Source organism: Protopterus annectens, chromosome 6.part1, assembly GCF_019279795.1.
Source record: "Protopterus annectens isolate FY-2018-M chromosome 6.part1, PAN1.0, whole genome shotgun sequence".
Classification (NCBI taxonomy): Eukaryota; Metazoa; Chordata; order Ceratodontiformes; family Protopteridae; genus Protopterus; species Protopterus annectens.
The window spans coordinates 135702564-135718945 of NC_056738.1; the positions used below are offsets into that span (position 1 = coordinate 135702564).

Consider the following 16382-nt stretch of genomic DNA (forward strand, 5'->3'; position numbering starts at 1 on the left):
GAATCCATGTTGACAGTCAGCTAGAAGTTTGTTTTGAAGAAGGTAGTTAAGAAATTGTTTGTGTATGCATCTTTCCATTATCTTGGCTAATGGGGACAGTAAGGCAATAGGGCGAAAGTTGGAGAGCTCAGTAGAAGAGCCCCCTTTATGGAGAGGAATTATATGAGATATTTTCCAAATGGTGGGGATCTTTCCTTCAGAGATAGTCCTATTAATCAAAATAGATACAGGGAGATAAATAGCTTTTGCAGCTATTTGTAAGTATTCAGATGGGAGTTGGTCAGCAGATGGGGTACAAGGTTTGAGTTTGATGAGAAGCTTATAAATAATGGATGAAGAGACAGGTTGAATTTGAAAGGCTTTAGATGAGACTGGAGAGGTATTTTGCTGGGATGCAGTAGGAGTGGGTAATGAATTAGCTAGGGTAAGAATAGCTTCTTTAAAGTACTTATTAAAGGCATCTGGGATCTGAGAAGCATTGTTGAGGTTAAAGCCAGAAGGGATGGGGGTGGGTGAATGTCCTGGTTTAAGAAGTTTATTTACACCGGACCAGAATTTTTGAGGTGTATTTTGACTTGCTTTTTGTAGGTGAAGATAGAATTCCTTTTTATCTCTAAGAGTATCTTTCTTGGTGGCATTTCTTAATTGTTTGAAAAGGAGATGATCAGATGGACATCTGGTAGCTCTCCATTTAGCCCAGGTTTTATTTCTAAGGATCATTTTTTCTTTAGTTTGTTTTGTTAGCCATGGGGCAGTCTTGGCTCTTAACCTAGTAGAGCGTAATGGAGCATGATAATCAAGAATTTGTAGAAAGTTTCATTCTATGTTATGATGTATATATATATATATATATATATATATATATATATATATATATGTATATGTAGTTCATTCTATGTTATGATATATATATATATATGTATATGTAGTTCATTCTATGTTATGATATATATATATATATATATATATATATATATATGTATATGTAGTTCATTCTATGTTATATATATATATATATATATATATATATATATATATATATATATATGTATATGTAGTTCATTCTATGTTATGATATATATATATGTATGTATATGTAGTTCATTCTATGTTATTCCGAAAAACCAATAAGTCCAAAAAAGGAGAATTCAAACCACGAAGCAACAAAGCTCAGCAAAACAGGACCCAGAAGCAATGTATAAATAAATTCAGCACTTGCTTTAAAATATGACCACTGCTCAGTCCATTCAAAACGTTTATTGCAGCAGTAAATAATAGTCAGTGAAATCACAAGTTAATTTAAATCCAAGCGCTTTCGCTCAGGTAAATCCGAGCTTTATCAAGGAAAAAATGAGTCTGTGATTCAAATCTTAAAGTACCTTTCTCGGTTAAGTCACATGGCTCTTTTTAATAAGTGTCTCCCTTGTTAACCAATAAAAACAAAAATAAAATAAAATTGTGCAAACATCCAACCTTTTTATAAGTGTGGTTCTTATATTAATTTTGACTTCTTAAAAATATGTCATTGACACATGTGAACCATACTTCTATAAATATAAACTTGTCCAAAGACTTATTAAAAAATTTTGTGATCAAAATAATCAACGTTAAATAAATAAGAATTTTGTATAAACTAAATTGCTAAAGTGAATAAAAACTACTTTGTACACATAAAATTCCTGAAAGGAAAAGTTTTTTACGTATATAAAAAATCATAGTTTGGTTTATAATTTGTAATGTGTAAATAAACCAACCTAGGAGTATACCATTTTAACTTAATTTCGCATGTGGTAAACCTACTGCTTTGATGGTCAGAGAGCCATTGATCCTCCACCCCAAAACTCCCTTAAAATCAAATTTCTTAATAGTAGTGATAAAAATCATGAGTGTGTTGGACCATCTGTTTTCTTTAGTCCTAAAGGCGAGCTTGCCTTAATCTTAAAACACTATTGATGTTCAAACTGTCGTTTAGCCCGGGAAACCTGTTGGAATCCAGTTTAAGTTGCCAAAATAATTCCCGGTATTCCAACCTGGTTTCCGAACTACCCCACGTACATCAGTATTATCTGTTCTAATACTGCAAATTTTATAAGCATCTCTTTGCAGACCAAAGAGTGTTTGTAAAAGGCGTTGCTCTCTTTACAATTAGCAATGTCATTGAAATGTTCATATACTCTTCTCCTAAAAACTCTTTCTGTCTTGCCCACATAAAAACTCTGACAAGCCATACAACACCCAAGATATACCACCCCTTTCACCCCACAATTAAAGTACCTCGTGGCGGTGCATCTGAACTTCCTCGAGGGGAGGTATAAAACACTTTGATTTAACATGGCGTGACATTGCTTACATTTCCCACATGAGTGTGTCCCAAATTTTCTCTTAATGCTGTCATTTTTAAGCTCCTGCTTAACTTCCAAAAGTTCCTTAGGGTTCATGTCCCTTTTTCTAACAAAATGCGGGAATGGTGGAATGTGGGCTTTAGTGTCCTCCTGTAGCCTAAGAATAGGTCAGTATTTACAAATAACTTGTCCAATCTTGTCCGAGTTAGTAGAAAAAGTGTGTATAAAACTGTTTTTTACCTGGAGAGGGTCCACTTGTTGGTTCTGGTGTGAGTCAGTTTGTCCAACACCCAATAAAGGAGGGTATTTGGTTTCTCACTTCTAATACCATACCATCAATAAGGCTTTCAGGGTATTCCTTTTCCATGAAAAATTTTTTTTAAATCTTAACTTCTTCCTTAAAAATGTCTAAAGTATTAGACATTCTTGAAGCTCGAATTAATTGCCCTTTTACTATTCCTTTTTTCTGGTAAAAGGGGTGCCCAGTATGATAGTTAAGATAAGCATTTGAAAAAGAACTTTTCCTATATATTTTTGACTGGAAACATTCATTGACACAATCTGACATAAGTGCTGAATTTATTTATACATTGCTTCTGGGTCCTGTTTTGCTGAGCTTTGTTGCTTCATTCTATGTTATGATATATATATATATATATATATATATCTATATATGTATATGTAGTTCATTCTATGTTATGATATATATATCTATATATGTATATGTAGTTCATTCTATGTTATTATATATATATATATATATATATATATATATATTGATATATATATATATGTGTGTATGTAGTTCATTCTATGTTATGAGATATATATATGTGTATATATATATATATATATATATATATATATATATATATATATATATATATATTTCTATATATGTATATGTAGTTCATTCTATGTTATGATATATATATATATATATATATATATATATATATATATATATATGTAGTTCATTCTATGTTATGATGTATATATATATATATATATATATATATATATATATATATATATATATATGTAGTTCATTCTATGTTATGATATATATATATATATATATATATATATATATATATATATATATATATATGTATATGTAGTTCATTCTATGTTATGATATATATAAGTTATAGTTGTATATGTAGTTCATTGTATGTTATGATGTAAATATATATATATATATATGTAGTTCATTCTGTGTTATGATATATATATATATATATATATATATATATATATATATATATATATGTATATGTAGTTCATTCTATGTTATGATATATATATATATATATATATATATATATATATATATATATATATGTATATGTAGTTCATTCTATGTTATGATATATATATATATATATATATATATATATATATATATATATATGTATATATATATATATATATATATATGTATATGTAGTTCATTCTATGTTATAATATATATATATATATGTATGTATATGTAGTTCATTCTATGTTATGATACATATATATATATATATATATATATATATATATATATATATATATATATATATGTAGTTCATTCTATATTATGATATATATATATATATATATATATATATATGTATATATATATATATATAGAGATATGTATATGTATATGTAGTTCATTCTATGTTATGATATATATATATATATATATATATATATATATATATATATATATGTATATGTAGTTCATTCTATGTTATGATATATATATATATATATCTATATATGTATATGTAGTTCATTCTATGTTATGATATAAATATATATATATATATATATGTAGTTCATTCTATGTTATGATATTATATATATCTATATATGTATATGTAGTTCATTCTATGTTATGATATATATATATATATAGATATATATATATATATATATATATATATACATGTAGCATGAGCAAGATATTTCCTGTCATTCTATCCTGCTCTGGCTATTCACCTTTGAACAACTAACACTGAAAAATATTGCTGCAATGGACCAATAGATGGGCCAATTTATGTGTTCGATGTTGTGACAAATTCCAAAAAGAATAATATCTGGTTTCATGGAAAGCAAAGCTGCCTATAGAGATACCTGACACTTGTGTATGAACTACAAAAACAGTGAAATACTTAAAATGCAATTTTATGCACTGTGCTACTGTGGGTCACACTAAAGGCGAAGGAAAAACAGTTCTGATGAGAAAATGTATTTTTTGTGTGAAAAACTTTATTGGTCATTACTGCTAGTAAAACAACCAACAAGCTGACATATAAAATAACACACAGTGAACTATAAGATGTTGGAATGTCATATAGCGCCTAGTTAAATTTAACTCACGTAAATCCACAACTCATGTATTTATTCAAAATCCAGATCCATTTTGGAAGAGTTGGAAAATATATTACTGTGACAATGCAGGTCTTTACTGAAATCATCAATTAAAATGCAATAACTAAAACCACAGTTTGAACCTGTAACAGCCATTTCTCTTCAGTAGATGTGAGGTCCAATGGTATGGGGAAGAGCTCTACAATCCAAAATTCCAAGTCAGTCATATGAGAAATACATTTCTCAAGGGCAAGTAGGGCTGCAATGTATGTTGTTTTCATAGATCTGTACTCTTAGGGTAGGACCGCATATGTAGATAGTGGGTGTCTGTTTTCACACATTTCTAAAATTTAACAGCACCCCATGCTCTATTTTCACTTAAAATGGAGCAAGATGTCAGAAAATGAAGCTTAATGGAGTGGGTAAAGAACATAGGATAATTTGCTTCCAGACCAACAGTTCAATACATGAACCTAAAACAGAGAACCATTTCTGTCTATCCTGTTCAATATTCTTCACTCTAATTGTTAGTGACCTGCTATAATATGGAGAAGAGACAAGGTGTAACTTTATTCTGTGGGGATTCCCATCAACCCAGTTGGGCTAGCTTATCATTGTTCTTACCTTGGTTAAAACTCAATATTTACAAATACTGCCACCAAAGTAATCAATATTTACAAATTCTGCCACCAAAGTAATCTCACACCTATATATCTTGCCCAACAGAATGTCTGGGTTGGAGATCTGGTGTCTGTGTGAGGCAACAGTCTAATCAATACAGTATGTCACCCTCAGTCCATTTTAACAAGAAGATTGGTTTCCCATCCACAGACAGTTGCATAGTTGATCAGATACAATCCCACATATTATATTTGCTTTTACTCAGCTTTCACCTATAGAGCAATTTATACAATTTACTCTCATGTCTCCCTATATCCCTAATTTTCCTCATCTCCATAGGGGTCTGTATACTATTTTGCAAATGGGTAAGACTTAATTCAGGGAGGACTCACAAAGGGTGTGAACATGTTAAGGCCTGGATAAAGTGTAATAAGTCAGATGCTTGAGCTTATCTGGCAAGGTCTGGCAATCCAAGTCGCCCACACTTTTTATTAGTCACAGACTTTTTTTCTGGCCACCCTTGGATGCTTCCTGTGTCAAATGAAGTGAGAAAATAATTTCAGTGGCTTCTGTTTTTATAGGTATAAAGCTAGCATTGTGAAACACCTAGACAAAACAAGAACAGACACAATCAGACTGCTGCAATTTCTGCTACAAGTAAAAGTTTAATTTGGAACCATTTACTAATTTTGTCCTTACAAAAGGTGACAAAAGGGTGCAGATTCTCTGAAGGCTGATTACTAAAGGTTGATGTGATCTTGATACTATTATAGGTGTGAGCTGTGACCCAGTGAACTCCAAAGTAAGAAGGAGCCCCCTTTTGAGCTAGACATGAAGAATTTTGGGGAAATAGGGCCATTTTAGACTAGTTCACAACAAGACTGGAAAATCTACCAAATTCGTGGAAAATATTTAGATTTTTTGGCAAGTAAACTTGTGTGTTGACTAACCGCAAAGTACAGTCATCAGCAAACCAGGGGTCAGATATGCAGACTTTATCATAAATGGGGATGCCCCAGTGCTTATGTTTTTATTTGATATGCAGGATCAATACTGCAGCCACCATAATAAGTAATAGTGGGAGTAGTGGGCGTTCCTGTCTAGTACCTCAAAATAGCTCAAATTGTTGAGAGCAAACATTATTAGTTATCATTTGAGTGCAATAACTGATACCATCTAAGCCCCCCCCCCCAAATGTCAAACCATTGCAGGACTAACCAAATAAAATCTGTCTGTAATTAGTTAAAGGCTTTATTAAGATCTATAACAAATGCAGCTCTTGGTTCAGTTCTGCTTTTGGTAATTTGTTGGACATTGTAAAAAAGTCTCCATAGGCCCAGAATATCCAAATGGGTAGCAGTAAGGTCTTATTGATACTTACTAATTAGGGCGGGGGTACTCCTTGTTAATCTAATAGCAAATATTTTAGTACGAATTTTAGTTTTCACCTGCAGTAGAGAAATTCTTTGATCATTTTGGGGTTTTAACAAGCCTTTCCCATCTTTAGGGAATGTGATTATATTTGCTATTATATCATGGTAAGGCAGTATTTCTGATGTCAGGCTCGCATTATACAATGACAGTAACAGATGTGCAGTCTCCTTACCTATTACTTTATAGACATCAATAGCAAGACCATCTGGTACCAGAACTTTACTGGATTTAAGGGCATGGATCACTTACACAGTATGACCTTATTCAACTTACATACTTGATCTACAGTGAGTGAGGGCCATACTATTGTTTTATTAAAGGTGGTTCAAAGCTCTAGAGGGATATCAGTTGGTTGTTTATATATAACTTTGAAAAAAAAAGCCACAATTTTTGAGTTAATTTCCTGGGCTGAAAACTACTCCTGTCCCTTTGGGTCCTGGAAGACTAGAATGGCATAGACTTGCTTTTGTTCCCACAGAATTTGGAGAGTTTGTTAGCCTTGCCCAGTACAGTAGATTCAAGATGTCCCATTTCTGATGCTGAATAGCATACATAGTGGCTCTAGCTTCCCTTTTTCATTTATTAATTTACAAACTGTTTCTAAATATGTTTTTGTTACCTGGTCATATCTTGATTAGTAATAAGTTAGGTCCTCATCTGACTCTATTCATTGCTGTTTCCCCATTAGCTTGACTAAATTTAACAGACTCAGTTTGAATGTCTGTCACACAGATCTAATGTTCATGGCTGAAGGATTATAGTTGTGCCAGTAATGTAGCGCCCATTGTTTAATGACATTTAATGACTTTGGATTTTTGATTATAACTGAGTCTAGCTATGTCTTATAAGGGGGCCCAGGCCAGGATTAACCACAGTATTCCAAAATCACTATGGTCTAAGAGTGCAACTAGAATGCTGCCCACTTTTGAAACACTAGCAAATAGGGTGTGGTTGATTAAAAAAATATCTAATCTACTCGTTGTACCAGAATAAGTTGCAAAAGAGCTAAAATTAAACACTGTAGGAAGAAAGGATTCCCACATATCTACTAGGTAAATTTCTTTCATCCAGGATTGTATAAGGTTGTTATGCTACTCATCTTAAATTTTCCCATAGGATGCTCATCCTTATGTTGGTCTAGGACTTTAGTTTTCTCCAATTAATATCAGGAGGTTCAGTCCTCCAAGTGTAGTCAAAGCAGATTAAATGAGTGAAAAGAATTAGTCTTCAGTATTGGGTATGTAGACATTACCCACAATAAGGAGTTCCTAGGCAGAGCTTCACTACCACCCCATTTGTCACTCTTCTCCACTGTGATCTTAGTGCTTGCTCGTCCAAGCTTCTCACTAACCAAGTAGATTATACTTCAAGAGGTTTCACTGTGAAGTAATGTGTGACATAACAGACCATCCAGCTGGCAAGTTTCTTTTATGATATTCATACATTTTAACTTGGCATTCACCTGCATTTTGAGGTATTGTATTATCTTTCAAGACACAAGCTACCTTTATTTCAATTATAAGGCCACTCAAATTCCGAGAGAAGTCAGATAGGTTGTGTAGATTTTACACTGGAAGTTGCCCACATTACAAGGAATTAAGTTGAAAACAGTTAAAAATTACAATGAAACAAAATGCTGAAAAATTTACTGAAATGTGTTCATCCACCATTAATCTGCATCCACTGCCCAATATGACAAAAGGCTGCTACCACTTAAATACATAGCCATGCCAGTCAAACTACACTAAATAAGAGCTAATAAGTGTGAGGTCTGCTGTATCAGCTCCATAATTATGTTTTCCATTTCAAAATAACTTACATGATCAAGTTAATTTGGGTTTAAGGAGACATCGGTATGACTATAACTGAATGACAACATCTTTGTCATGAATATGAAGCAGAAATAGACAATACATAAGTGAGACTTTTCTAATGAGAGCATTTATATGTTGGGAGTTCCCCCCACAGAGCTAAAGGGGAGAGGGCCCCTAAAACACATAGCTAAAGGATCTCAGCCATTCAGTCTTAGGAGTCCAGTCAGGTGTGATTTATCAGCACCAATAATAAATAAACCAGGCTATATATACATCTTAAATGAAGCAGTTTAAACACTTGTGCTACATGTACCAGTCAGAAAAAATTGACAGAAAATAAAAACAACCCCTATAGGGTGTACAACTATTATGTGGTTCAGTCCGAAAAAGCATTTAGATTAATTAATGTACAGTGTGGTCAAGTGAATATGATCTTAACACTCAGTATTCCACACATAACAATGGAAATTCATATAGGTCACTCAGGTCAAGTTAACCGACAATCCTCTAATGTTGTCAAGCTACCCACCATGAATACCGATCAATAATCAATGAAAACTAGCACATTAACCAGTTATATTATGAAAATATTGAATGCCAAGAAAACTCCTTTTCCCAGATCAGAATAAGGAATTTATTTATCAGGCATCAATAGTTCAAGCAGCATTGTTGTCAGGAACTCATCCCAAAGATCTCAATCTTCCCTGACAAAGATAAGTAGCTTGATCCAAAGTTCAGATGACTGCCATCAGGTAGACAGATTACCAGCCATTACTGAGGCCACCACATGGGCTAACAGCTGCCTGATCATGTTTCTGTTCGACGAGGTGAAACTCCATCAGAATAGGAATGGGATAAAGTCCATTGGGTCTCCTTTTTCCTATTCTGACAGGTTAGCCAATGATAGAAACATAATTTGTTATTCCAATACAAACTTAGTTCATGTTAAGGGTTGGGGAATATTTACTATGACCCCCCCCCCCCCACACACACACACACACACACTCATGCTGCTATTCTAGTGTCTGCAGTATTTTTGGTTTTCTTTTTCCTAAAAGATTTCCAGGCAGTTTCTGGGCAATGTATTAACTTTTTCTTCACCTTGGTTCTTCTATTCAACATTACAGTGACACCCTTCCAGCCCCCCGTCTTCATGTTCAAAATGGCTAAAAATATATCTTAGCTGAAGGAAAACTTTTGTGAGACCTTCTGAACCCACAGAATTGCAGGGAAATGTAACTGGACTATATAGTTGTGTATAGTAGTAGATGTAGCCAGGGGCAAAGTGAACATTTTGGCCCCAGTTTTCTAGCTATGAGGAGATTTTCCTCTCTGTTTACATAATTAAGGAATCAGATAATGAAATGCTGGGGGCAGTTAGTATTTGCTTTGGCATGGATCTATGTACTCTTTCAATATCAGGGGCTGGACGTCTGCTACAATGGTGGGAACTCCCAACATATAAAGGCCACGGTATCCTTTTCTTCCATACCTTCAGGCAGACTTACGTTCTTCCTATGGAATCAATTTTCAGTGTCATCAAACGAAAGCTCAAGCCTTTTATTCCAGTATCTCAATTCTTAATTTTAATAACAATGGATATCTAATATGTCCTGATGTTCTAGAAGATCTTGATGCTGCCACTGTATGTCCTGGTGTTCTAGAAGATCTTGATGCTGCCACTTTAGATTTGGTGAGTTGCCGGTACTTTGGAATTAGTCTCTTCACTAGTAAACTTCAGCAATTTAATGTCCGTTTGTACATCTTATAGTACTGAGGTGATGGATGTGAGAGCTATGTGAAAAGCTATAACCTAAACTGTTTTTCCTGTTTCCACTCACTGCCTTAGACTTTCGCTTCATTTCCATCTGTCCTACTGTAGTGATCATGTGACCAGGTATAACATTGTCTGGCACCCTTCAAAGTTAAACATAACATCTTCAGTGCAGTTGCCAGTAGGAAGCTATTTTAATTTATAGATATTTCATTCTTAAATGGGTTAATGAACATGATAGCAGTTTTAAATTAACACAGAACAAAGTGGGCAGTAGAGGTTATAATCTGTACATCTGGCTTCATAAACATCTTCAACCGTCCCCCTTTCTTATGAGAAAATATTGACAGTTGCTCATCCTTGTCCTTTAATGTGTGTCCACTCTTAGCTTTGGACTTTATTTCATTAACTACAGCTGTAAACATCTTGCAATAAAAACCTCTTTTTGTTTACTGTTTTTATATTCTATTTATAATTGTTAATTTGACATTTTCAAAAATTATCATTGGCATCTAAATGTTTCCCAGTCCTTATTGGTAAATCAAACATGTCTTAGACATAGTCTCTCCAAATACATCATTTCCAATCACATACAGTCTAACTAATTTTAAATCAGTGATATACATAAATCTAGCTCTTGTTTTTATAAGAGAGAGTTTGTCATCCTGTAGTAGTAAATCAACATTGCACAATCAGCAAAAAATATAGACTGAAAACATTACCTGTTTTAGGCGCACATTGGTTGTTACAATCTGATTTACTTCATCCTGTAGACAGATAACATTATGTGTTAGAGAACTGTCATAAAATACAAGTGCAGAAACAAAACACACCCACACAATAACAGATGGGATGGTCACTCACCACACTAATGAGCTGAATAAGTTGCAGTCCTACTGTCACCACAACTGCATCCTGATGATCCTCCACAGGCCTCACAACTTTGTTATAATTGCTAAACAGGCTGGCGACCAAACGTGTTTCATCGTCAGAGCACAGTACCAGTACTGTAACATAAAATGCAATATTACCAGCTCAGACAGATATGAAATAATAAAGCTGCATTACTGCAGTCCTGAGGAAAAGTAGGGGAAAGAGGAGAAAAGTATGTGATTAGAATTCTTAAAGAAGTAAATATATATATGTGTGTGTGTGTGTGTGTGTGTGTGTGTGTGTGTGTGTGTGTGTGTGTGTGTGTGTGTGTGTGTGTAAATGTCCCATGTCTGTATATCTTTATGTACATCTATATCTATATATATCTACACATCCCTCTCTCTCTTCATATATATATATATATATATATATATATATATATATATATATATATATACACATGGATTCACTTCAGAATCTTGAAATTCCGAAACATCAAATTTCATATGATCGAGACCATATGATTGATGTTTCAGAATATCAAAATTCCAAAACAAATCCAAAATAACCCAAAAAAACAACAATTAACATGTTTCTGCATGGGGGGAAGCCCCCCTGCACCCCCCCCCACCCCCACTACTAATCGCACTACATAGAGGAAAAGGAAAATCTCCCATTCCGCACTTTATGCAGATCTCCATTCACAATGTCGGGATTCCGAAAGTTCGATCATATGGTCTCGGCCATATGAAATTCGATCTTTCAGGATTTCGGCATTATGAAGTGTTCCCATATATATATATATATATATATATATATATATATATATATATATATATATATATATAGCATATCTGGGTCTACTTGAGTAGACCAAAATCCCACTTACCCAACTTTCAAAAAAAGAGACGAAAAACCCGAAACACCAGAAGACCGACTGCTTGGAACACCAACAGATCACTACGGGTAAGTCACTGCTTGGCCAGCATGTTGAACTTTGACAATTGCCTCCATGGTAATGTGATCTCAGAGTTGGTATATTTAGTTAAGGGGGTTGTGTGGGCCAAAGTCTCCTATACAGGTGGGTATCCTTTGCTTCGGTGTTAGTGAATTTGCAGGTTTTGGCGAGCAGTTTCTTACCCGTAGTGATTTGTCAGTGTTCCAAGTAGTCGGTCTTCTGGAGTTTTGCGATTTTGTCTCAGTGTTTTGAAAGTCAGATAAGTGGAATTTCTGTCTACTCAAGTTTTCATCTATGTGCCAGACATACAAAGGAACACTAATACAATATGATGAGCATGTCCAAATACATTCCAAAAAATAAAGTACAAAACTCAGTAAAGAAAATATGTGAAAATAAGTGCTGCTTAGTCTGTCTTGGGTTTAACATGCTCATGGGTGCAGTGTAGTCAGAGGTACAACATGTAAACTATCTAACTAAAATGTATTTATTTATTTATTTATTTATTTATTTATTTCTGTGTGATGACCGGGGAGGTCCACTGGGCTCAGGAGCCCGTTTTCAGTGGAGGCCCGGGGAGAAAAGCTCCACATTACATAGTAAACACTGAAATTTAACAGATTAAAGTTAAGATTCAAAGATGCTGATACATTAAGATACAACAAATTAAAATTAATATTAAGGATACAGGTACATTATAAATCAGAGACATGATGTGGTACATTGGTTACATAGCATTTGAGCCATATGTAGACATGAATTTTACAATGGTTACACAGAATATGAGTCTTATGGCAGTTTTGGCAGAACAAGTACAAATGATAGGGAGGACAGAAAAGGGAAAGCAAACTATTTACAATATTTACATTATGTACATAAGATAACACTGACGATTGAGTCATTTCCAGGGGAGCTAAGTAGTTAGGAAATAGGAGTAGTATGGAAATACAATTCAGAGTAGAGAGAGAAGAAGGCTAGGTTTTAAACCAAAGACATACACACTTATAACACTAATGTCTACCTCTTTCCAGAATTTAAAAACTACTAACTTAACCTCTTAACAGAAACCAGACAATATAAAACCAAACTAGGTGGGGGGGGGGGATATACCCCCCACACCCCCCAATGAGGGGGCTGTGCCTCCCACACCACCCCTAACTATATATACTATCTCCAGGATCACACTACAGTGGGGAAAAGAGCATATACCTTGTACTTGCCTTTTAGTACTCTACACACTGCCACTACTGCTGGGAACACACAACAAATCCGCCATATTACTTTAGATACTTCCCATCAAAATGTAAAGAGGCATTCCCACATTTAGAATCACTACAACACTGTTTTCTACATGACTATCGGTATTCTGGCAGTCAGCACTGTAAGTTACAGAAATTCTTTTTTATCACAAACAAGTCACAAGTGAAGGGAAACCCACATCATGTCTATGGCTTACAATTCAGTGAAATGAGATTCAGTCAAATGAGTTTTCAGTATTTTGAAAATTAAGTGATTTGGTTTCAGTGAAATGAAATTCAGCCAAATGAGATTTAGGTGATGTGAAGTAGACCGATATATATGTGTATATATATATATATATATATATATATATATATATATATATATATATATATATATATATATATATATATACACACACACACACACACACACACACACACACACAGTATATATATATATATATATATATATATATATATATATATATATATATATATATGTATATACACACACACATACACACACACACACACACACACACACACACACACACACACACACACACACACACACACACACATATATAGCAAGTGCAAAATGTATTTATTTTCAGCTCATCAGTTGCTGTTCTCCTAAGTTCAAATGTAGTATTAACAGTGGTCAAGCCTAATGGTCAACTAGAAACACTCATTTGTTTAAATATGGCATATATACTCTTTCTTCCATCAGTTATTTAAAGACTTCTTTAAACATTTCTCAGTTACTACTTAGATGAATATTAATAGGAGTATTATTCCATAAAATAACCATAGTATTTATTATTATTCAGATATTAATAGGAATATTATTCCATCACAAAACTATAGTATTTATTATGTAAAATTATTTTCTCTTTGTTTTACTGCTGTGGTGGTGCTGTGGTAGCATTGTCGCCTCACAGTTAGACGTTGCCCGTTCGATTCTCAGTTAGAGCGTCTTCTGTGTGGCGACATGCGTGAACGGGCGTTCCTTCATTGAAGGTTGTGTGTTAGGCCTGGCAAGCCAGCACGTAAAACTCTACTGCCAATCATTAGCAGACCGGAGTTCCGCTGTGGTGACCCCTAACCGGGAAAAGCTGAAAGACACAAACAAACATTTTCTCTTTGTTTTACAAACTTGTGTTTGAAAATTTACATTACTATGTCATAGTGTTTTATCACAAGTAAACATTTCCATATTAAGCATTACTTGCAAAACAGGTAGATCAGTTTATAACTTAAAGAATAAGGCTTAAGTCTTCTACATCCTATTCTCATAGTCCAAGTTCTTAACAGAAATTATTCTTTAAGTGAATTTTCTCTGTACATCCTCCCAATTTTTTTTATTTGTCCATGTGTATATGAACAAAAATCACTAGTGCAGTCTAATATTGGTCTAATAAAGGATTTAAATGCAGTGGTAAGACATTCTTCATCTCAAGTTACTAAAGTTCTTCAGCGATGTCCCATTTTTCTCATTGCTTGATGACAAACAATTCTGTTCTTCAAAGGACAGCTTTGATGAAATCCTAATTCCTTAATCTGGGTAACAGTCTATTTCCTTTAAAGGTAATGTGGATTCTCCAATCAGCATCTAATCCTAAACCCCAACAAAACTAAGTTGCTCCTCTTCTTCCCCACATGCAGGACCCCCCTGCCATTCTTCAACATAACTGCTAACAATGGCACTATCATCTCCCCAGAAGTCCAAACTAAACTATTGGGTGTCATAGTTGATAACAACCTGAAGTTTGATGCGCATATCAATCAAACTATCAAAACCATTAATAAAAAACGTGGCTCTCTTTACAGAATAAAACCTTTCCTTACCCCACTTGCTAGAACTGCAATTGCCCATTCCCATCTGCTAGCAACTCTTTTCTACTCCTCACCTCTATTCTCCAACTTAAACAAAACCGATCTTAATAAACTCTCATCCTGCTATAACCACATTGCCAGATTTGCTACTGGCACAGCCTACCGGATACACCACTGTCACAACCTAAATTGCCTAGGATGGCTTGAACTGCCAAGCCTACTGAAGTTCAACCAGCTAATAGTGGCACATAAAGTCCTTTACCAACCAGAAAATACACCTGCACTAAAAATATTATCAGCCCCTACACCAGCACCCGGCCACTGCGATCATCCACTAGACTCCTAGTTCAAACATACAAAACCAACTACTCAGCTGGGGACTCTCTGTTTGCCAACTCTGTTGGAAAAATATGGAACAGACTCCCAGCCGACTTGACTCTAGAATCCTCACTAACTCAATTCAAAAACAAACTCAAGAAATACTTCAAAATTCATTGGTTATGTCCTTGCACTAACCCCGACTAGTGACCTCTGTATTTCTTAGGTGCCTTACCTTCAACTATTACTACTTTTTTCTACCACTCCATTTCAGGAAGGGTCAATTATATAACTGCTGCTCAGTGTGATTTAAACCTTAATGTAATGTTATGTATGTTTAACTTTGAAAATAATGTTATGTTTTGTAAAGTGTTTTATAATAAGTTAGTACTATATGTGGTATTGCATGAGGAAGTCGGGAGTGCCAGAAAAGTATGTAAGAGTGGTACAGGATATGTATGAGGGTAGTGTGACAGCGATGAGGTCTGCTGTGGGAGGGATGGATGCATTTAAGGTGGAGGTGGGGTTACATGAACCCTTTCTTATTTGCAATGGTGACGGACAGGTTGACAGACAAGATCAGACAGGAGTCCCTGTGGACTATGATGTTTGCAGATGACATTGTGATCTGTAGTGAGAGTAGGGAACAGGTGGAGGACACCCTGGAGAGATGGAGATATGCTCTAGAGAGAAGAGGAATGAAGATCAGTAGGACTAAGACAGAATATATGTGTGTGAATGAGAGGGAGGATAGAGGGATGATGAGGATGCAAGGAGTAGAGGTGGCGAAGGTGGATGAGCTTAAAT

The 16382-nt window shown here is 34.4% G+C and overlaps 1 protein-coding gene across 1 annotated transcript in view; it reads right to left on the bottom strand.

Annotated features, from left to right (window-relative positions):
- Positions 1-16382, bottom strand: part of CHRNA1 (cholinergic receptor nicotinic alpha 1 subunit) — a 388181-nt gene that overhangs the window by 254701 nt on the left and 117098 nt on the right. The window contains exons 2-3 of the mRNA XM_044075561.1: positions 11214-11356; positions 11072-11116 (exon numbers count right to left, since the gene is read on the bottom strand). Of these exons, the coding sequence (XP_043931496.1) occupies positions 11072-11116; positions 11214-11356 (188 nt within the window). The remainder of the gene's footprint in view (positions 1-11071; positions 11117-11213; positions 11357-16382) is intronic.